General features: G+C 40.5%; 1 protein-coding gene across 1 annotated transcript; it reads left to right on the top strand.

The window, feature by feature from the left end:
* The first annotated feature begins 10 nt into the window (after positions 1 to 10).
* On the top strand, positions 11 to 21573 carry tafa4b (TAFA chemokine like family member 4b). The gene is given in 5 exon segments (XM_029503124.1): positions 11 to 125; positions 8904 to 9059; positions 19217 to 19363; positions 19366 to 19418; positions 21562 to 21573. Coding segments are annotated over 5 exon segments (483 nt in total).
* The last annotated feature ends 1796 nt before the right edge of the window (positions 21574 to 23369 follow it).

The raw sequence follows: 23369 nt of genomic DNA, 5'->3' as shown, positions 1-23369 counted from the left end.
CTCTTTCAGGATGAAACTGTGGGGGAGGTCAGCTTCTCCTTTGCAGGTGGCCATCCTTGTTGCCTTGGTGATGCTCTGCGTCGACCCGGTGTCTGCTGGCAACCGTAACCATCGGGGACCGACAGGTACACCAGGTCTTGCTCTGAACCCCACTTCCATCATCACGAGAGGTTAATTACACTGTCACTGCAGAGGTACAACACATGTTCCCTGAGCCCGTCACTGACTGAGCCAACCCTGTCCTGGAGGAGGGGGCTGCTCTGCCCCTCAGTATGACAGAATGTAATCTAGACAGGACCTGGTTTTGGGCTTGGCTGATAACATTCCCCTGTTTGAGTGATCAGAAACCCAGCAGATACAAATGGCACTTAAGCTGTCAGACGCTGTCAACGGAGATAGATCAGTGTAGGTGTGATCTGATCTATCCGGAGTGGTCGCAGACATTCAGAGGTGCAGAGATGGTGCTACTTTTAAATGGCCTGATGCGCTGTGGTTTGGCTCTCCTTTAAAATGGGGTCATGTCTCATGTAAGCCTAGGCTCTTGACTTCTAATCCTCAGGCTCATAATTGCCAATTCCTGCATTAATATGCATAGCACTGCACTGCCACCCCTTAACCAAGGTACCCCACTCCCCAGGAAAACCCTTGGAAAAAAGCATTGCTATGCTGACTTTCCTCAGGCCCACGAGCTAAATCTTTTCTCTAGATTTAATCTGCATAAGTCTTGGAGACAGGCCCACCAACTTAAAGATGACCAGTACAGTCTTATTAATAATTCATTGGGGCAGACCACAGAGACAGTTGTGTCGAGTCACACAAGATCTTGTGCCGCAATTTGTTGTCGACAACCTCCCAAGTCACCTCGGACCTAATTATGACAATTTCCTTAATTATCTCTCACTTTCTTTGCTCTCCCAGCTTGTTTTGCAAGGTGACCTTTACAAGCCATAGAAATGCTACCAGCACCCAGTCGGTACAAATGACTGATGGTATTAGTTTCCTTTTTGACGGAGAGGAGGCAGGCTGCTTACGGCAGGGACACTACTAATTGCAGGCCTTGTGTATTATGAAGGTCACCACAAGTGCCCGCCTCCTCCTTATTCCACTTGCGCTGCAAAACAAGATGACTCTTTCCAAAACTGACTGGTGCTTTTTACTAGTGGGTTTACTTTAATTAGCTGAAGTTTAAGACTGCTTGGCTGTCAATTGTGAGCAGACATACACACAGCGGTTTGAGGCTGAAAAATAATTGGCTGAACGTTATGACTGCAAGATCTGTTCCCTGCTTCAGTGCTGTTTTGTTGGCAGGTCAGTGAGGCATCTGTTTGAGCCATGTTTTTGCTGTTATACCACCTCCGGCCACATGGTGGCTCTAGAGGTCAAAGAATACTCCTAAAAAAATGTTTTTTATTGTCTCATTTACTCAGTGACATTCTCACAGGCAATCTGTCACTTTACAGAAGCTCTCCTCAAAAACAAATCTGCAGCGGGAATAGGTGGGATGAATGTCAACTAGCCCCACAAACACAATCTAACTGACAGTTGTAGCTTCAAAATACTGTGGGAAAAGGAAAAGAGAAAAAATTTGCCACAAGAGGTGCTCCTCACGCACAACGTGGTGTAGTCATAGTCAACACAGAAAACAAAAAACAACAACAAAAAACACTATTTATTTATCTGACCTGATTCATCTTAAATGAATGAAAAGACAAATTACTTTAAAAATCCATAAATATTCAGTCTATATCAATATCCAGGCTATAATAGAATAATGGACAGAATACAACAAAGGAAATAATACATAAATAATAGCTATGTTCAAGTTCAGTTGTGAAACACCAAGTCCTCAAAAACGAGCAGTTAGTCTATTCATTACTCTTACTGCCACTTTCATAGTTGGCCCTCTCAAAAATAGAACAATGCAGTGCAGAAAATGAAATAACTTGATGCAAAACATGCACATCAACACCCTGTCAGCTCTTTATTGTTATTCATTTAGTCCTGTGCTGTATTTCTTAACAGTTACAAGGGACAATACACGAGCAGGTTTTACAATGAATAGTAGTCCAGGAGCTGCCAGGTTAAAGTAACACAAATAATTATGCACTCTAACCTTCTGTGAAACATCATCTCACCTGCAGATAAAAAAACGCTGACTGTGCTCTGATTCTTTGACAGCAAATGCTAAAATTAATCTCAACAAAAATTTCCTTTTCCATTCTTTTTTCCCTTTTCTTTTCTTCAATTTTAAAGAATATTATCTGAAAACCAAAGTTCAGTTGCTACCTCTCAGGACTGCATCGTGTTAGAGCAGGATTGGAAAACACAACATTATTTTATTTTCTTGGACATTTTCCTAATCCCCCATCAAAATACCATTGGCTACTATCTTAAATTCGGAATGATACTTTTCTATTCGAAGCCATGGAGGGTGTGTGGTGTATGTTCACCTTGGCTCATGTGAGGACCTGCGTACGCAGATATCACTTCTGGACTGCCAAGGCTTTGGTTGTAGGTACACTATATTCCCAAACGTATTCTCTCACCTGAGCAAATGTTTAGATACATATAAGCTTAGTGTACACACATCTTTTGCCATGTCTTTGTGTGCACATGCTGTATGTGTTTCCCTGCACATAAATAAGCATGTTGGTCTGTGCTATCTAAGGCTCTGTAGAAGCTCCTCAAGGTCTCAGTTAGCAGGTTTTATTGGAAATGGATTTGTAGCATCTGAGCACTCGGCCATACCAACAACCTGTTATGATGATCAGCTTAAAGCTGACTGCAGCCTGATGAGGGCCTGTTAAACACTGATAATGTCAGGGGGATTGATGGGCTGTGCTGGACCAGGGTAAGGAGGACATTGAGCAAATGAGGATAGTGGAAGAGGGGAAGGAAGACAGCAAGAGATAGAAGGACTAAAAAAAATAAAAAAATAAAAAAAATAAAGGTAATGTAATTGAAAAAGTGTAAATATTTAAAAAGAAAATATTTAGCTATTATGCAGCCTGGTGTAGCACGTGACATCATTCTCACCTTGACGTTTAAGAGACGTGCCTCCTACAGATTGACTAGATATCTATCTGTTCGGAGCAGTGGACATGCCTGTCAGATATTGACGGGGAAAAGACACAGGCTTTTGATAAATTGCGCAGCGTTCCTGCTTGCCTGTGTCAGAATACATCAATTGCCCAGCTAACCCATCAGTTCAAGGTAGCACAGTTTGTTGGCTACCCAGCTACTGTTGCCACCCCCCACCATCCCCACCGTCCTACCTCCCTTTTCCCTGCCACGGGAATAGAAGCGTTTAGCCATGCTTGAGAAGTCTTTTCATCTCAGTGTGTGTGATGGGCTCTATTACACAGAGACGGCCATAACAGAATGGTTTAAAGGCAACATTGAGACATTAGATACACTGTTATTATGTGTATATAGCTGGAGGGTGACTGCTCAACACATGAATCTTAAGCAGATGAGGTGAGAGGCTGCAGCACTCTGAGTGGAGGCCGAAGGAGGAAAGGCAAATCAGAAAGTGCCTGTAGTGGAGTTGCAGTACTTCAGCCTGCTCTCCAGACATCATTCTCACCTTGAAGTTTAAGTCATGGAGGGTATGTGGCATTTGTCTCGCACTTGTTCTGGCTTTGTGTTATTTTAATTCAGAGCTATTCAGCTGGTGCAGATATTGACCTCTCTTCATGCTGAAACAAGATGCATCTGCTGAAAATTCACTTTTCAGTCTCAGGGAGGAAGTCCTGATGTTCTCATACTGATTCATTCCTGTGTAGTTCAGTCCAGTTGTTCCGGCCATGAAATGTTTGTGAATGGATTGTTGAAACACACACAACTACTTTTGGATTGAAAATCAAGAAAGCTTTGAAAAATTCTAATTCTAAAACAATAATACAATGATTATATGATGATGGAGAACTGTGTATCCAATACAGGAGTGAGTTTGATTGTGAACTGTGACACACAATAGCTTTACAGCTCTTGTTTCTGGGCAACAAGCATGAGTTGTTATGAGTTGATTTCTCCCACGTTAAATAGATTTTGGCTGTAAACTCTATATGACTTTCTAACCCCTGTTTATTGATTAAATTCTTTGGATACACAAGGGTGTAAATGATTGATTAAAGATGCAAATTTCTGTATAAAACGCCCACACTTGAGAAATATATTAGTGCATTAATTTTTGCATATCTTGACTTAAAAATCATGTATTTTTCATAAATTTGCTGACTATTCTGACTTTTCCCAGTACAGTGTCACTGGTGTGGCCTGACAGAACTTTTGCTGCACAGGGAAAAAAATGCCAGCTGTTCATTTTTCTATTAAAGAGTGAAAAAAAAGACAAAACAAAAGGTCACACTAGGCCACTCTACAGCTGTATTCGTTACTTAGAGTTCTTCGACACCACATACAGTTTTCTTCCACCTCACCACTGACCAATACTTGTTCAGTATAAACCTTTTTGAATTTCATTCACGAGCTGAGTTTAGGCCTCTTACAATTATTACAATTATTACATAATCGTCAGATCTCATTCATTTGAGCTGACTGCAATCATTTTGCATAATTGTTAAAGTCATTTCCATCATCTGTAAAGTGACAGCTGGATTAGACTAACAGAAATAAACGTGGTTTTCCACCGTTTGAGGTTCGACTGGTGCTCTTTTAATGACATAATTTCACCGGGCCCCATTCTTCTGCTATGGTTTAATAGCCCATCAGGTATCAGCGGAGAATGCGCGCCACAAAGTGTCTATCTCAAAGGGCTTAATTTCTCATTTTTGATGACCGCATTTTGATGAACATCTATTGATATTAGCAAGGATTTAGCATGGATTTAGTCGAAGGTGTATGTGTAATATTAAACTGTGTTCAGGCTTATACTATAATAACAGCATAAGATGATCAGTCAATTGTCAATTAAAATTTCATGATTGTGACAACCCGAGCTGCATTCCCAATTTACCAATGCCAAACTTTCAATTACAATATGTGAACACTGCTCGATGTCATACGCTATACTTTGGCATGTCTGTGCAGAGATTCTTACTGAAAAAGCTTTGAAAGAACAAATTTTTAGCATTTTTCCTGTAGCATGCGCAAACAGTTTATGCTGACTGCCCTTGACTGCAGTAATTGTTGGAAAGGTGACAACAATCACATCGAGAAAACTGGAAAATTTGTCTCTTTTTTCTTTGCAGGATATGATTTCTTTGGTGTTATGAATTTCATCTTTCCGTTAATCTTATTCAGGTTGCTAAGTTAGTGAGAAAGCAAGAAATCATCATGAGGGAATTTCTGCATGAGGTTTATTGTGAGGGAGCCACACCAGCAGCGCATCTTCGCCTGCACACACACACACGCACACACACACACGCACACACACACACCTTCAAAAGCATCGCTGTTTTAAAACACACAGCCCTGGCCCGGCTGTGATGTATGCAACAAAGAGTGGAGACCTGTGAACCTTTTCACCTCATTATGCCAACGAAAGGCAAACTTCTCTTTGTTCTTTCCTTTCTCCTCCTCCTTTATGAGCCACCCCGTTTCTCTTTCCCACTAACAAGCTGCCTCTGTCTGTGATGGGGGCCGGCCAGTTGACCAGTTTTACGCAGTCACCACTGTACACAGTGAAATTCACTTCCAGTAATGACACTGAGGGCATGAGTTTGTTAAAAAAACAAGGGCAATTTAGTTGTACTTAAACTGGACTTTTGTTCCATCTGTGCTTAAAATGTGGTTATTATGGTTGTTATTGCTTTACTGATATTTCTGCTCTGTTTTATTATATTCGAGATTTCTATCAGTAAATAAAGAGTATATGTGTTTGGGCGTGTGCATGTGTGTGTGTGAGGTAATCTGGCAGCTGCTCCAGCCTCAGGAGAGCCTGAGACAGAGGAGTGAGGGAAATGAAAGTGGAGGGATGATAGGGTAGGGGCGCCCTCAGAAAGCCAGGGATCATTGATGGGGCTCTCTAGAGAAGAGAACAAACAAACTTTAAATCAGAAAGGATGAGAGGGGCCATGGCCTGCAGAAATGGAACCCACTGCAGAGTGTGTATGTGTGCTGAATTTGTGTGTTTTGCAGCTGTGTGTGTGCGCGCACACATTCCTGTCTGTCTGCAAAGCTCATTCAGCTGAGCATGAAAAGTTTTGGAGTCTGGGTAAAGTCACGTACATAAATGAAATCTGGGCTTATGGTACAGTATAACCAAGGTTTTTGCAGGGCTGTAAAGAGGCTTATAGGTAGTAATGTCACCAGCAGGGTTTGCTGTGCTCGGGAAACGGTGCCAGAGATTCTCAGGAGTGCACAACAAGCTTTGAGAGTGGAGATAAGGCAGCTGGAATCCTTTCAGAAGCCATAAGCAAAGATTAGATTTACTAAACATTTTACCCAACATTTGTGGTTGCCGTGCTTCCCTTTAGGTGGCCACAAAAACCTTTCCTCCCAAGAGATTCATGGGTTTAATGCACTCGAGTGAATGTAACATTAACATAGACATGCAATACACGTTTCTACATATCAACATACAACATAAGCCTATTCACACAATATCCTTCCAGCATCCCCATGAGCACGACATTGAGCTGTCAACTGCCACATACAGGAGTGTTTCAGCTGTTTTTTTTTTGTGTGTGTGTGTGTGTGTGTATGTCTTTATCAGTGTGAAGTCACATTTATCACAAAGCTTGTGGCGATCGCGACGCTGTTTAAGGAAACACATTTCCACATGGAGGAGGATGTTCGGGAGGGATTTAAAAAGCAATAGCTTTATGGAGTTACATTTGTTCCTTTATTATTCAATCAAATACAATAGGAGAACCAAAACCAAAAAAGAGATTTGAGAGCAAAAGAGAATAGGTTACAATTAAAAAAAAAAAAAAAACTGATATGAAAACTGTTTTGGGAGCATATCTCTTGAATTTGTTTTCATTACTTATGGGGAACATAAATACATAGACTATCAACTTACCTCCAGGCAGCTCATAAAGTAAGGGAATCTAGCTGTAATGGACGCAGCCATGTCAAACCCACCAATAGAAACCCTTCTCTCATCCAACAACGCACGCCTTGACCATTAAATGGAGTTGAACTCGCAAGCAAAAGTTTTTACCTTGTAAGCCAAGGGGATATGATTTTATAAGCAAAATGATCATATGCTTTTACTTACAAACATTACTTTTGATTGAAGTTCAACAAATAAGTTCTCAAAACAGCTTTCAATTGTTTTTTGTTGCAAACCTGTTCTCTGTAATTGAATAATGGAGAAAAAAAATGTAAATCCATATAGCTTTAACAGAAGTAATAATGATTCAAAGCGTACTGTTTCAAGGACATCACTCACAAATCAACACATGCTTTGTCAATCTGAAAACTTGGATTATAATCTACTTTCAGTTTAAATGTTCCCGTCTGATTACTGTGAGCAGAATGTTATAATTAACCAGACAGAGGTCCCTGGGGAAGCTGGGAGATAATCAAGAGAGATTAGCTGCTGCGTGTGTGTGTGTATACTTGGAGTGCCATGTTAGGTGAAAAGTAACTGTCCTCTAATTAAAGTATGACTTTCAAGAACGCACACAAATGAAGTGTTGGGGCAGCTACTTTGAAAACATAAGCTACCAGTCACTTGTAAGAACCGAACTACAGCAAAGACATTCAAGGGAGTAGTCCACTTTCTGAAGCTAAAAAAACACACGTCTGTGATGAACTTCCAATAAACTCTGACATGCGAGTTTGATTGTGAAAAGTTCCTACTGAATTACAGGCCATGCATAAAGTGATAATGTGTGAAGACATCTGTGATGTCAGGATGAAAGTTAAAGAGGTTGTGTTGGTAAGCTACTAATTCAATTAACCCACCACTTCCTGTGGACACATGCATACACAGACACAGACACTGATTGGTCAAACTTATTGCTTATGCCTCTTTATTGAGCGCAGAAAATAAACATTCAAAGTATTCACAAAGAATCTTAAATAAAAACCTCACTTAGCTGCTGATCAGAGCTGGAAAATCTTCAGGAGGAAATTCTGACCATTCCTCCTCCAGACCTGCTTCGGCTCAGACATGTTTTCAGCCAACGCTGTGATGTCCTAAAAGCTCCACGGTGATACCATCCACCATGATGTTTAGATGACTGGACTGATGAATATTTAAACTCTGAAATCAATTCATAATCCTTTCAACTCGATGCACATCAACAACTTCTGAGAGTTGTTGATCTGAGTCAACTTCTGTTGAGTGAGTGTTTTTCAAAACAGCACCTTCAAGCTTTCTTCGGTGACTGGACTCCAGGTTTGATAATGACTAACTCCAATTAAGTTTTGTTAATGGCTTTAGTTGAAAGGCTTGCATACTTTTAATAGTGATCAGCTTTTGCCAGAAACCATAATGATTTAAGTGATTTTTATGAATGGCTCCCTCCACCACATAGCTCCCTCATTAAATGTCTGTTCTTTGCTTGGATCAAATGGCAAATTTTATCTGAAAAGAGTCCAAAGAAATGAACATTTCTTGCTCTAAATTTTGTTCTCCAACAAAGAAGCCTCTGTGAAAATGTTAGTGAGGCCACCAGGGTGAAAATAAAATCAGAGTATCACTAAATACTGTTTATTTATGAATCAAAGAGTGTGAGACCAGAATAAATTGTGGAGTTAGTACAAAAGTAAATAATTCAAGAGATTTTTTTTCAGAGAACTGTCTGTGGTTGATTGTTTGTTTGGTTTTTTTGTTGTTGTCTTTTTTTGTTTGGTTTTTTCGCAGCACCAATTTATTGTAATTTAAACAATTTCTTTTGCAACAACAAACAACCAATCAAAATACCAAGAAGCCTTTTAGAGAATTTCCTATAAAAATCCAGACTTCTTCTCTTTTCTCTTTCTCCCAGTCTCATACCAGGTGAAGCAGGGGACATGTGAGGTGGTGGCCATCCATCGCTGCTGTAATAAGAATAAGATTGAGGAGCGCTCTCAAACCGTCAAGTGTTCCTGTTTCCCAGGGCAGGTTGCTGGCACCACCAGAGCCAGACCCTCATGTGTGGAAGGTAAAAACCTCCATGTCTATGCATCTGTGATTGTCCATCCAGCCATCGGTTATCTATGCTGCTAATCTGTCAGGGTTGTAGGGGATGGGGGGGAGCTCAAGCCAATCCCAGCTGACAGCGAGCAAAGGCGGAGGACCGCATTGTGGACAGGTCACGAGTCCATCACAGAGCTGACAAATAGAGACACACAGAGACAAACAACCATTCGTGCTCACACTCAGTCAACCTAAATGTATGTGTCTTTGGATTTGGGGAGGAAGTCAGAGAACCACACAGAAACAGCCCAAGCCTGGGAATCAAATTGAGTGACAGCCCTCCACCGCTGTTGCACTGTGGTGGAGGCAGATGGCCGGTGTTGGTTCTGCCTCTCAAAAGTATGTTTTTCCTTGCCACCGTCTCCAAGTGTTTACTCATGGAGGGATTTATTGTATCTCTTCTAATTCAGTTAAGAGTTTGGTCTGGACCTGCCCTATATGTAAAGAGACTCGAGGTAACATTGCTGTGATTCAACACAATATAAATCAAATTTTATTTGATTTGACTTGTTCTGCCCCATAATCTATATCTTTTATATATATATATATATATATATATATATATTTTAAATCACTGGCTTGAAACCTCATTTCCAAAAGCTACTTATTTAACCATGCAATCAGTCATCATTTAAAAATACAGGGAACCATTTCTTTTCTTATACATGAAATTATCCATTTGTATTTCTGTGAAGCAAAGATGCTATATCGCACTCAAGTTTGAAGAATTCTCTATATCTCCGTCATGCTAGCTGAGCTGCTCACTAACTGCTGCTGCTGTTGCAGGTCGATAATTTGCCCTGAAATAGTTGTAACGATTCCACATGATGAAAGCAGCCTGTATGTTCTGAACCAGCTGGAAGGAGGCTGTGTTTTCCAACCTTCTGATGCGGCCCATAGGACCTATAGGGTCATCTCCTGCAAGAGTGAATGTATGGCAGTTGGTTGTCATGGTTACAGTGATTACACCAACATCTGCCTACCTACTTTATTATAATAACCGCCATTACTTGGTCAGGTTTAAGCACAGACACGACTTGACACTAGTTGAATTTAGGAAAATATCATGAGTTATTAATGAGAATTATTCTTCAACATTTGTTGATCTTTGCCTGTGTTGTCATGGCAACAGTAATTACTATTTAGTTAACTTTGACGAACTGCTTCATCACTTCGTACTCAGGATGTTTTATGTTATACACTTTTCCTTTCAGCTCTGTAGCAAGGTCTCTTTGATTCTGCTGCAAACTGTTTGGTCTGTTTTGGAAACCACAGGAAAATGACCAGAGTTCTAAATGAACTATTTGGCCATGGCTTTACAATGACCAAATAAATCAATGACTTAATTAATAGGCTGTTCTTAAAATGAAAAAATTGTCAGGCTGGATTGTTTTGGGCTTTTGTTATTGTTGTTGTTGTTTTTTAATCATGCAAACAGCAAGAAAAGCTAATGGAAAAGTGATGCCTGGCCTTTCTATCCTTAGAAACACATCATAGGTGAAATAATGTCTCCTCCCTCTCTCAGAAGAGGTTAGGCTCTCATTAAACCGCACTTCAATGAAAAGGTATTTTAATGGTTCAAAATGCCACTCACAGAGCGGGGCGTCTTTGAAAAGAAGTTAAATAGTATGTTTTTGCGTATAATTGGGATTTAGTCAAGCTGTACGTCTGTGGCCTGCAAGTCCAACAGTCTGTGGTTTAAGGAGATGACCAGGTTAAGGCCACTAATGCAGGTAATGGAAGCCCAGCCAACATTTCCTCCTTGCTTTCTTTATTCCTCCGTGCTGCGTGAAAGGAGAACAAATATATGACAGCTGTCAGGCCGGGAGAGCCTTGGCCTCACCACTGGAAATTTAACCTGATGTTTAAAAGACCAGATTTTATTTTGGACCGTATTCTATTTCATATCTGTCATATACCGACAGATGGTTATAGAGGAAGCATTTTCTTCTGATCAGCTTTATAGGTCAAGGCGTAACATTTGGGTGATAATCCAAACAGTGGCAAAAGATACACTTTGGGGAAAAATGACCAAATCTAATCAGTGTGTTCTTCAGGACGTCGAGTCACTGAGTAAAATGCAGTAATGTAGTGGGTAGGGAAAAAGGTTAGAGGAAATCATTTACCTAATCATGAAATAGATTTCTGCTCAGACATGTGCAGCAGACATGCATAGACACAGTCAAATGCCTGTTAAAGGGTCCACTATATATGTGCTGATCGTGACAACAGACAAACGAAAGCAGCCATTTGCCTAGACCTTTGTATCACCCCTTTCTCCATGCTGAGAGCTGCTGCCCAGCAAGAAACAAACAGTGTCAGTGACCCCTATCATCCAAAGGCACTCTGCAGTGATCGCAAACATACGCAAACACACACACACACACACACGCACAGTGTGTCAGCCGACCCGATCCAATAATGCATTAGCCTCCTACCACAGCAAAATACATAGTTGTCTCATACATGAGCAGTGTCAGTGAATCAGTGACTCTCTGAAGCACACTGTTATTCACACTCACAGGGAAACCTTGGCAGAGCCTTTTTTTTCCCCCAACACTCAGGACTTGATCACAATTACGTTTTTTTTGGTTCTTGTCTGAAATGTCATCATCCTTATGACTGTAAATCAATCAGATACTCTCAAACTACATCCAGCTTTTGTTTGTTTCCTATAATGAAAACTAGAAATTGTATGACCAAGAATAAACAAAGAAACTCAAAAGAAAAAAAAAAGAGATCTAAAATGATTATTAAGAAGTCCACTTCTAGGTTTTGTGGACATTGACTTTGTTTTCTAATTGTTTGGAGTCTCCCAGACCTCAGTGCTTCTAAAATAATTAGCAGCAATGACAAAATTTTTTTCATATGTTTGCATCAAATTTGAAAAATAAAAAAATAAAAAAATAAAAATGTGACCTTATTTATCCCCAATGCTGTATGTAAAAGTGTAGAAATATAATTTATAATATACTCCTACACTTTTTCACTGAAAAGGAGGCTCTGAAAATGTAATGAAAGTACTGATGTGTGGATGTGACATTGAAATAGTTCAAGTTTCTCATTGTCGTTATTTTGTTCTTGTTTACCATTCATTCATGGCTTGTGTTTTTCTGTCAGAGAGTTCTGGGAAACACCAACGATGGAGATCATGATAGATTAGTTTTTAGAATTTGAGAAGAAAAAATTTGTGAGAAAAATTTCCTCAATGTAGAGTTTCTTTCTTATTTTTCTCAGTGAGTTATTTTATTATTTTCAAATCAAATGGCCAGATCTCACATGTTCGTATGTCGGCGTGAATCTCTTCTGACTTCCAACATTGTGTTGCTATTCCTGAAAGTGGCCAGTAGACGGTGCTTTTCCCATTCAAATGACACCATCAAAAACATACCTGTTAGTTCATTTCAACACTATTTTCACCCAATAAAAAAGTAGATTTGTTGTTTAACCTCTTTGATGAGTTCCTAGATGGGAACAATTGCTTGATAATGATAAAATCAGGCAACCAAAGCAAAGATGATTGGCTTTGTAATGAAAACGGGGATAAATAAGCAATCATTTGAAACTTTCCTAACCTCTCTCAATAGGTATTGCCCTGATGCTTTGCTTTTGTGTGTTCACTTCAAAGAAGTGGGCCTATAGTTTGCCGAAGGGATGGATGGATGAGGAACAAATAGACTGGCAGTTACTGACTCCTTGAATTCATTTCATTTTGTTGATCTTAATCACTTCTTCCTGTTTTCCCTGTGACAACCCACGCACACATACACACGCTCAGATCCTAACTCACACTAGTCACAAGGTTTCCTCATTTCCTATTCAGATCTCACCTCTGAGTAGCACCACCTCACACTTCCGAATCCAGTGCTCAGCAGCACTCATCTCATGAGTCACGCTTGACCTCTGAGTTCACAGTTCTGTTCTGATCTCACACCTCATCCACTGGCGCAGACACACGTTCATGCACACACATCCGCCCAGGCTGCCATAGGCCGCCATGGGAATGAGAGAACCCCTGTCAGGAGTCCGCCTGGGTAGAAAAGCCATGGTGTAAATGGTGTTTCATTATTGATGTCAGATGAAAGAGGAGTAAATGGTAGTAGGACCCATTACTGCAGGACTGGTACATGGGACCCATTACTGTGACACTAACTTTTTCATGTGAACCCCATTCGTTACAATATTTTTACCATAATTTTTTGTTATTGACCATAAAAACACTTCTTTTTTGTTTTTATGAGTGGTGCTAATGTTGGCAGCTGGTTGGTTGGTGCTTCAAATACTAAAGTGATAAATGGAGGATAAATATTACTCGGAGGCTTTCATTGTGGAATTTATGATAGCCAATAAATAGAGTCATGAGGTTAATCTGCCTCTCTGTTTCTCTGTAGAAGCGCACTGGGTCCACTTTTGAGTCTTTGTCGCACAGATTTCACATTTGGTGACAAATTTTGAAGATCATTGTGGTTGTCGAAGTCTGGTAGAAAAATGTATTTCCTCTGTTTGGTTTCACAGAGGCAATACAGAGGCATTCATGATGAATACATTTTTTTGTCTCAACTGGGGTTCTGCCAAATTTGTTAAAGTCAAAGAGTTGTTTAGGAAAGGGTTGACTATGGTTTGGGTTTGTCTGCGCCTCCAGCGAGTGAAATCTTCACTTTGGTAAAAAACTGACCTATTTTACAATGTTTGGGAAATTTCCTTGTGCTGGAAAATGTCCTTATCTAAAACAAGATTTGCATTCTAAACTTTACATAAATAAAAAGGGATCCGCATTTTTTATAGAAGTGTGCCAAATGTGAAGGTGCTCATTATGAGTAATGGCCCCTTTCAGAGTAAATTTATCAACACATTGATGTCCGCTGAGCATTTTAATATTGTGGCTGATACTTGCACAGCAAAATGGAGCCACTTCATATATAGTTTAGTGATATAACCTTTAACTGAGCTTTTAGCTGGAGAGCAGCAAAAAGCGTTAAACATTATAATTAACATCATATCATATTATCTTTTATATGTAGTGTAAAGTAAAAGTAGAAAGTTGCACATCACAAAAATGCTCAATATGCAAGTACCAATTATCCCTGACTGAATGTACAGATTAACTCGCCCTCTGGGACGCTCCAGGTTACAGTACAATGGATCTTTATATTGTTCCATTGACACTGCTGTTTGCTGTACTTGGTGGCAGAGAAAGACAGAGAGCTCAGTGACCTGATAAAAATGGTTGAGTGGATTCAATTTGGTTCAAGACACGGTGACGGACAAACTCTGTTTCATTATTGGGAAAAGAAATCAGGTTTAGTGTTTCAGCACAGCTAAGCCTGCTGTTGTTTACTCCAATATACACCATAATGTCATGGTTGTGTCATTTTGTCAGTCTCTTGCTGTAAGTGTGTAGATGCTACGTGTGTTTGTGTTTGTAATTGCTCACCCTGTTTAATCTTTTTCAGTATCAGTTTTTCCACTACACCTTCTACTTGTTTTTTCTTGATATGCATACCCGTGTGAGCCGGGGCAACACAGATACAGTGTGTTAGTAAATCATTATAGAAAGAGATGGATGCCTCTCTGCACCTGCCTCAGCACTCAGGATCACTGAGTGGAACAGTTACAATGCCTGAGGGCATTCATACCTCTGGGTCCACCCCCTCCCCCAACATCTTGTGTGTAGTTGTGTGAAGCAACATCATTTTTCCTTTAAATAATAATGATTTGGGAGCCAGGGCAAAGGCCTGCTCGTGATTCTGCTTCCACGCATGACACTTACTACACAGCAGGGAACGCATGTGTCTATTCGTGCAAAACACACAAAAGCGTTTGCCCGTGCACACGTACAAATGCACAGACACACTAGCACATGCACATGCAAAGTAAAAGTAAGACCCCCCTCCTCAGTTTGTGTTGCTCCGCTGTGTGAGTTCAGGCGCTGCCTTTGTAAAGTATTAATGGGCAAACACTCTGTCACGCTCGATTGCACATATTGTATTAGTATACCCACCGCCTTGCATCAAACAGGCTACATTTGAATAATACTTTTCAATTTAATAACATCAAATACATTTACAGTGTCATCAAGCGATTTAACTGATGTGATCGTCGACGTTAGCACATTTGCAGATGACATTTGTTTATTAGTCTAGTAGTCTTGAACCATTTTTTCAAAACAGCTTTTTGTATGTCTGTGGAGAACATTTTGATTGCAAGACAAGAAACGCTGTGTATCACCTTAAATGTTTTTACATGACTGTGAAGAAGCGTGATTTATTCCTGCAGAGGTGGAAGTGGAAATTGAAAGTGTTGATTGTTAAACAACAAAGCACGGCAATGTACAAACATATCACAGTAATTAGCATACCTGCTTACAATTAGTCACAGGATTCTGAACTGTGCATCAGCTATGTGCTCATGGAGACAGTAAATGTAGATGAGGGGACCTGCAGTTCCCTCTTTGTCCACTTGATGTCACAAACATTACAATGACAGTGCAGGCGACTGAGCACGAAGACGGGAACAGATGCTGTGTTGAATGCTCTCACAGCTGACTCTCACAAAAAAATAATCTCACACACACACACACACACACACACATACAAAAACAGCCGTATCCACAAAAAGTGTAACAGTGAGTGACATTTTCCAGGTTGGTGTTGGATTGACATGGTACGATCAATAGGAAGAGAGACACAGCTGTAGGCTGCCTCGGAGTGTCAAACCTCCACATGCCTGATTTGGAGAACCCCAGAGAGGAGGTGAAAACCTGGGGAATAACACAGCCTCAGTCCCTTGTGTTGCCTAATCACCTGCACCTTAAGCAAAGCGCTGTCTAGACGTTTGCCCTCAGCTCAGATCCCCTGCTCAAAGTTTGAGAGCTCGAAAGAAACCTAAAAGAGAGCCACTGTGAGTGCAGATTCCGCTTTAATGAGCTGGCAGTAATTTAAATGCGGTACATTGCTTTCAATAGACATCGTGTTATGTGAATATAATGCAGACTGTTGGTGAGGCTGAGAGCAGGTACTCCTTGTGTTAGACACGCGTCCTGCTATTTTGAGATCTCAGGGATGAGTAATTTTCACGATTACTTCACAAATATCTGGGGAGAATTTCACAAGAATACAAGGAGAGTGAATGCCTGTAACGTCACATGAGCTGACTGTTCGTAAGTTCAGCTGTTGGAACTTTTTGTGTATACATAGCCTAACGCGTTGTTGAACTCTTGTTTGCTCAGTAAATATGGAGCTAAAACCTGGATTGAGCCCATTAGCTTATCTTACGGTAAGACTTGGCAACATGGGAATGGGCAAGCATAACAATGTCTATGCTAACTAGTGCTAGTGCTTTAATGATGTCAAAGTCAAACTGGTTGACTTCCAAATTAACAGTCGCTTCATATTAACTAAAGTTGCAAGAAAGAGCTTATCTAATTCGTGGCAAAATGTCCTCTTTTTCCTTTAAAATAGATTTCAGGACGTCCATTCATGGTGGATGTCAAATGCCACGTTTTCAGAAGATGTCTCGCTGAAAGAGGCTTTTGTAGGCGATGTACCCTTAAGCTGACCCTGAAGGCTTCATGGTCACAGGGTAAAGACAGCACTGAACACAGAGTTGTGCACATCTACAACAGAGTCTGGAAGTATATGGTCCCAGAGGTGATGATCACAGAATTAACGGCTCTACACATGGTTAAGTGCCTCTGTAAGCGTCTCTGTAATCTTTTTATCATTGACCTGTTGAGACCCATCTCTGGGTGTTTTTCAATATCTACACTATCCATGACATCACGGACCACGAACCAGCCCCTGTTCATTCACTGACATGACAGGGCAGGGGGTTATATGTCACGCCTGCCCCTCCCTCAGAGTACAGGATGAGATAAGCTGCAGGCAACGCTAACTTCATAATAGCACTCACAGGCCATGCCCATTAGCGCTGAATAACACTCTTGCAGCGCAAAGCAGCATCGTCGACACCATAATGGCCACATTAAAGAGCATTACACAGCCATTGGTTTTTAGAACCGTTTACTGCCACTGAACTCATGCATCACAACAGTGTGTTCAACATCACGCCTTGTGATGGCTGTGAGAGCATTTTCGTGGTGACTTGGCAATTTGGCAATGGGCTCCCTCTTCTTGTTGCATGTCAGTCCTGTCTCAGTTGTTGCATTCGCGCTGCTTATTTTCCACTCTGCTTCAGTTCGTTACTCTCCTGCTCTCTGTCCTCTTTGTTAAATCTGCTCCTTTTCTGGTGATAGCGATCCTCAAAGGGCCCTGGTCCTTCCTGCCCTTCCCTCTCCACTTCTCTCAGTTCCCCATGCTGCTCATTTCCTCACTACAAAGATGTTTTCTCCATGAACACCTATTATTTAGTCTCGTCTCTCTCCTTCTATTTCTATCAGGCACAGTGTTTTCTTCTTACATTATGCTTTAGAGGATTTGTCTATGTTCTCTTGCATTATGCAGTTGAAAGCCCGTTTTCCTGCCAAAACCATCCCATCTCCCTCCTTTGTTGGAAACCATAGTCACTACAGATCAAAATTCATCTGAGAAACACTATCAATTTTGCAACTAAATAAGTTTGAGAAATGGATGCCCTCTTTTATCCCTCTCTGTCTCCCCACTCGAGACGGCAGACGGGATGGATGATGAATTTGGAGTCTAGACAGTAGGTCAGATGATCTGGGAGATTTGATTGTCAGCTGCTCAGGAAACTTTAGGTTTCATACCAGACAAACTTTAGCTCAGGCTGAGTTCTGGAGCTGAATCTTGTCCATGCTTTACACCTAGATATGAAGCAAACCAACATCTCACTCTTGGCATATTAAGGGACAAATTTTCAATTTGTAACCAAATAAATAACTAAATAAAAATGATGATGATGATGATGATAATAATAATAATAATAATAATAATAATAATAATAATAATAATAATAATAATAATAATAATAATAATAATAATAATAATAATAATAATGCATATTTTATTGTCTTTATTGTTATTTATTGTTGACTCAGATAACAACCTATTTTAACTAAAACCATCATATTCATACTCCTGAGTATTACACAACAGCTGGTACTGCTGGTGGGCAGCATGGGGGCATAGTGTTCAGCACTGTTGCCCCACAACAAGAAGAGCATGGGTTCTGTTCCTAGCCTGGGGCCTTTCTCTATGGGGTTTGAATGTTCTCCCTGTGTCTCTGAGCACTCCAGTTTCCCACCGTCCAAAGACATCATGTTTGGGTTGGTGACTCTAAACTGTCTGTAGGTCTGAGTGTGAGTGGTTGTTGGTCTCTGTCTGTCTCTGTGTGTTGGCCCTGTGTTGGACTGCTGACCTGTCCAGGGTGACTCCGCCCTCACCCAGTGTGAGCTGTGATTGGCTCCAGCACCCCCCATGACCTGGAAATGGAAAATTGGTTGAAGATGAATGAATGAATAGTAACGGGGGTTTCACTGTTTAGCTTTGCTGTGTGTTTTACAGATTTTAGATATTCATATCCAAAATCAAAGTGAGGGAACACGGTGTAACTTCTGTGTAGGTCACATCTCATACATCTGTACAGATGCAAAAATACACATTCATATACATTTGCCATTTGGCAGGTTGGCTGTATCTAACTGGCTATAGCCAACCTACTCTAAAGACGTTTATAAGTCTGTAAATGAATAAACTTGACAGTGAAGTCCTGCGTCATATTTCCCCTGTTATTTCTACATTTTTTTTTTCCCGCTTTCATATGCCAGACTTATCCATTCCACACAGGGTTTAAGATCACATTTTGATGGATTACATTAATCTGATTAAAATGAAAAAAAGGTAACTGCCATGCATTTGAGCTCATGTGAATATAATCATATTACAGATGAGAAAAACGCAGGACTGTTCAGAGATGCTGTAGATATAAACAGAAAACCAGTGTTTGTTACAAACGCTGTCCATGGTGCTGATTCTAATGCCATTCCAGCACCATGGACAGCACACATTACATGCCACTGTGAAATGGTATATTCTGAAATATTTGTTTTTTGTTGGTTTTAAAGAGTACTTCGCTCCTCAGCATTTCACCATTTCATAAACCTGCTGTCTGTCTGTTGCCCTGAATCTCCATTTCCTATTTCAGCCTCCATCGTAGCTCAGAAGTGGTGGTGCCACATGCAGCCATGTATGGATGGGGAGGAGTGTAAGGTCCTGCCTGACCTGACTGGCTGGTCCTGCAGCACTGGCAACAAAGTCAAAACCACCAAGGTGAGAAAAATGTCTTTTTCAATCACTTTGTGTACATATGGAAGTACCTACCTCTTTGCTTCTCTTTCTCGGCACAGGTCAGTTATACTATTTAGTGGCACTGATGTATAATTAATGCATGTCACCCTTCACATGCTTCTCGTTCCCTTGGATGTGTTGGCTCTCCTCTATTCTGTGCTCGTCACTTACATGTATATCCTGCCAAACCCAATTATTACAAAGGATTTGATATTTGTAGGTAACAACAAAGCATATACCCATATCAGTGTTCACACCAAAAGAAGTCCCAAGGAAGACATGATGTCTTAAAAGAACAAATAAATGCACTACCAAGCATCTTCCAGTCTGAAGAATATTTGATTTAGCTAGAATTGGCCTTGATCTTCAATTGAATTATTATTATTTTTACCTGGAAAAGAGCTTGTCTCAATTGATGTCTGGTTAACAAACTTTCAATTAGCTGCTTCTTAATACGATTTTAATGCTTTATATGACTGTATAAGAATAGAAATTCTTCAAAAGTGCTTACAAAACAAATTAGTGGTATTATGATAAACTATGCTTGCTCAGTGTAATCTAATTTAAGCGCTATTTAAAAATATCAGCAAATATCGCAAAGAAAATACAAAACCAATGAACAAGTCAGACACACTGTGAGCCACGCTTGTTAATCTGCTGTAACTGTACCTCCTCAGGCAAGAGTAAAAAGAAAAGAAAAAAAAAACTAAATTGACTGAGAAAACACAACCTCTGTACTCCTAACAAGCACTGTTTGATACCATGTCAATTGGCACTATTCATATGAGATGAATTGATTTAAATGAGGGTCCTTCATGGCCCTTTGTAAACTGTTGAAGTGTGAAAGTTAATTTGCGACACTCACGACTGGGGTGTGTGTATGCCTGTGCCGGAGTGTGTATTGTGGGATGGAGCAGGTGCAGTTTATTTACAGGTGAAATATAAAAAGAGAAACAGTTGTGTGGGAAGCGGTGCAGGCGCCATAAGAGTAATTGCTCAAGAGATGGCATAACAGCACAACATCTGTCGCATTCATTAGAATGCATTATGGCTGGGGCCTTCCACAGAGGCTTTACAATTAAGAATCATAATTAAATTGGTGAGCGGGATAGACTGAGAAACAGAGGCACTGCTGGGCTCAGTCATAGGCAGTGGAATTAATGACCCAGGGCCTAACACCAACTCTGGGACTGATAGGTGCAATTATCCTCATTATGTTGCATGTTGCCATGCCATTTCTTTTCCCTCTCTTTCTGCCTTCTCTCTTTTTTTTGTGTCTCCCATCTCGTCTGACTAACTGATCAGCTGAGAGAGGGACGACGAACCAATGGCTGACTGCATCAGTGGACATTAATTGTGCATTTGTAAGGTGCTTTGGGACTGGAGAGCAGTTACTTGGAGCCTTGGTGGCAGATGTCACTGAAGTTAGTTGAAATGAGACATCGATTCCTTGGCAACAGCTCGCATGGCCCTGCTCTGTCGCTGTCTCTGTGTCTTTCTTTATCCTGTATCTCTCTTTCTACCCATGACCTCCTTTCACTGCCTCAGTGTCTCATTCACCACAATGATTTGTATCTGTCCGGCTCTCTTTCACTCCCACACAGCGTAGGTGTGTTGTGGAAATATGCAAAGATTGCCTGACTGAAGCGCCAGAGTGCTGCTTTTTTTTCTTTTCTTTTATTAACCAAGGAACAGCAAAGACATTACACCATAAGATACACATTTACACATTTTGGCATGTTCCAACTCTTACATCTGGCTTTACATCAAAACATTTGCTGGAGAATGGGATTTTAAAGTTTACATATATCTGTTCATATTAACTGTATTTTGGATGTTGGTCTGCTCATGTAAAACAAGCTTTTACATTTCCAATTTTACACCTTCAACTTACTAACCAAGTGTAAACAAACCATTTCAGCTACAAGACGTGAAATCTAGCTTTAGCAGTTCAGACACTGCTCTTTCCTGCAATCAGTTAGACAGCTAGACAGCAAACAAAATGTTTTCAATCCATTGAATGACAGAAATAGCAAGGAAATGCTTTGATTTGGATTGTCCTCCTCTGACTCTCAACGGGCTCATTCAAATGGAAACGTTCATTCAAACGAGTATCGGAGTGGGCCAGAGTCCTTCAATGTTATTACATGTCTCTGTGACAATGATTTCATTATCTTGTCTGTGCTTTTGTTTCTCTTTCAGGTCACACGATAGCAAGAGAGCCCTCTGAGCCACGAGGAAGAGGATGGATAACTCACATATATTTGCCATGCGATGGGGGAAAATATGGAGGGCTTTCCATCACTAAATAATGGGTTAAAACCTACTCGTCACAAACTACGTACACCAGGCTGTGCAGAGCCATACACATGGCATATATAGTATGCTGGTCGAGGACAATGGACTACAATTATGGACACCCAGGGTACATATGGACACAAATGGACTGTTATTTTCCAAATATGGACAATGTGCGGATTGATCAACAAAGGTCAATTTTCAACCAAGATCAAGCAATTTCAAAGTATATATTTCAGAAAAGCGGTTGCAGATGAGTATGAGATGTGAACTAAAACCGTGCTTAGAGTGTTTCTGGACACAGTCCAGGAGTGTCGTCAGTGCTTAGAGCTTATACTGGAGACAGTGAAGATGATTTGACAGAAATTAAAGCGATAGCAGCTCTAGCTCTAACTAGAAATTAGCAAATTAGAATCAAATCGCTCTTGTGGGTCAATTCACCACCATGAAGACTCTTTTGCAGGAGCCATTTTGCAGTTCTAATTAGGAATCGGAGTGTAGGATCATAACAACATATTAAAAATTCATGTAAGATATTTGCACTAGTTGAAACCGTTTGGGAATGTTTTGTTTTTCTAGATATCTCCCATCTTTTTGCTGTGGATTTCACATGAAATTGAAGGTGAGCATTTTGTAAAATGTGTGACACTTGAAGTAGATGAATATATATATATCACGCCCCATTATTCCTGAGTAGTTATTGGTTAAAAATGGCTCTGATTATTGAGCCTAACTTGCATACTTGCAGCTTGGTACAATATGAACTAGCAAGGTGTGATTCATCCGTCTCATTTTTGCCCAGACAGATTTCTGAACGCAGCATTCAAAGTTATATATCTTTGATCTATTATATTCAGTCTGTGACATCTCTTATGTTAACTGTTAAAAGGAGGCCCATAAAATGTTCAAACGAGGAGCATTGGTTGTCTTCATGTTGTGATTTGGAAATGTTTTCTCTCTTTCTCTCTTTAAGTGTTCAGCTTAATTTGTAGAGAGACTGTAAATATAAATCTATTGTATGGATAGCGGGTTTTTGCACTACCTTTAACAGGAGATACAGGACATTTTTTTTTTTTTTTTTTTATGAATGTCGCCCATCGATTGCCTCCAGAAATCCATTCCACATCAATTCTTCAGTGAGATACACTGAAGGAATTGCTATAGATAATGGCAGTTCAACCCTTTAGAAACAGTTTTTATTTTCGCTACAGGGCTTGATCACAATTTGCATCATTGCATCGCCATAGCATAGTGTCCCAAACAACCTTCTTAAATCCCTGTTATGTCTGCCCCCCCTGCCCTTTCTTTGAAACTCTTTGTCCCCCTCTTATGCCACATTGTATATGACATTAAAGATGGACAAGTTAAAATAGTTTCTACACAGTCTGTCCTACACAGTATATCTTTATTTCTCAGCTGCTAGTTTCAGTGTGTGGCCTGTTCCTTTTTTACTCTCCAAATCCATTTTCCCTCACAGACACACATCCAAGTGCAAGTCTTTCCCAAACTGTTACTGTCTGCCTCTCTGATATGTGAATGTGTTGGGTCAATGTGCCCAGGGGTTAGCCCGCTGGGGGCAGCTCCTCTGCGAATGAGAGCCTCAGCTTTCAGACATGCTGCTTTGTGAGCTATGATTAATCTGTGGGAGCCGAGCTGCTGCCTCTCCAGCTCCAGTGCTGAGCTCTGAGCCAGAGGGAGCTGTGGGACAGCAG

This window comes from Echeneis naucrates, chromosome 5 (genome assembly GCF_900963305.1).
Source record: "Echeneis naucrates chromosome 5, fEcheNa1.1, whole genome shotgun sequence".
NCBI classification, from domain to species: domain Eukaryota; kingdom Metazoa; phylum Chordata; class Actinopteri; order Carangiformes; family Echeneidae; genus Echeneis; species Echeneis naucrates.
This window is presented reverse-complemented; position numbering and strand designations above follow the sequence as displayed.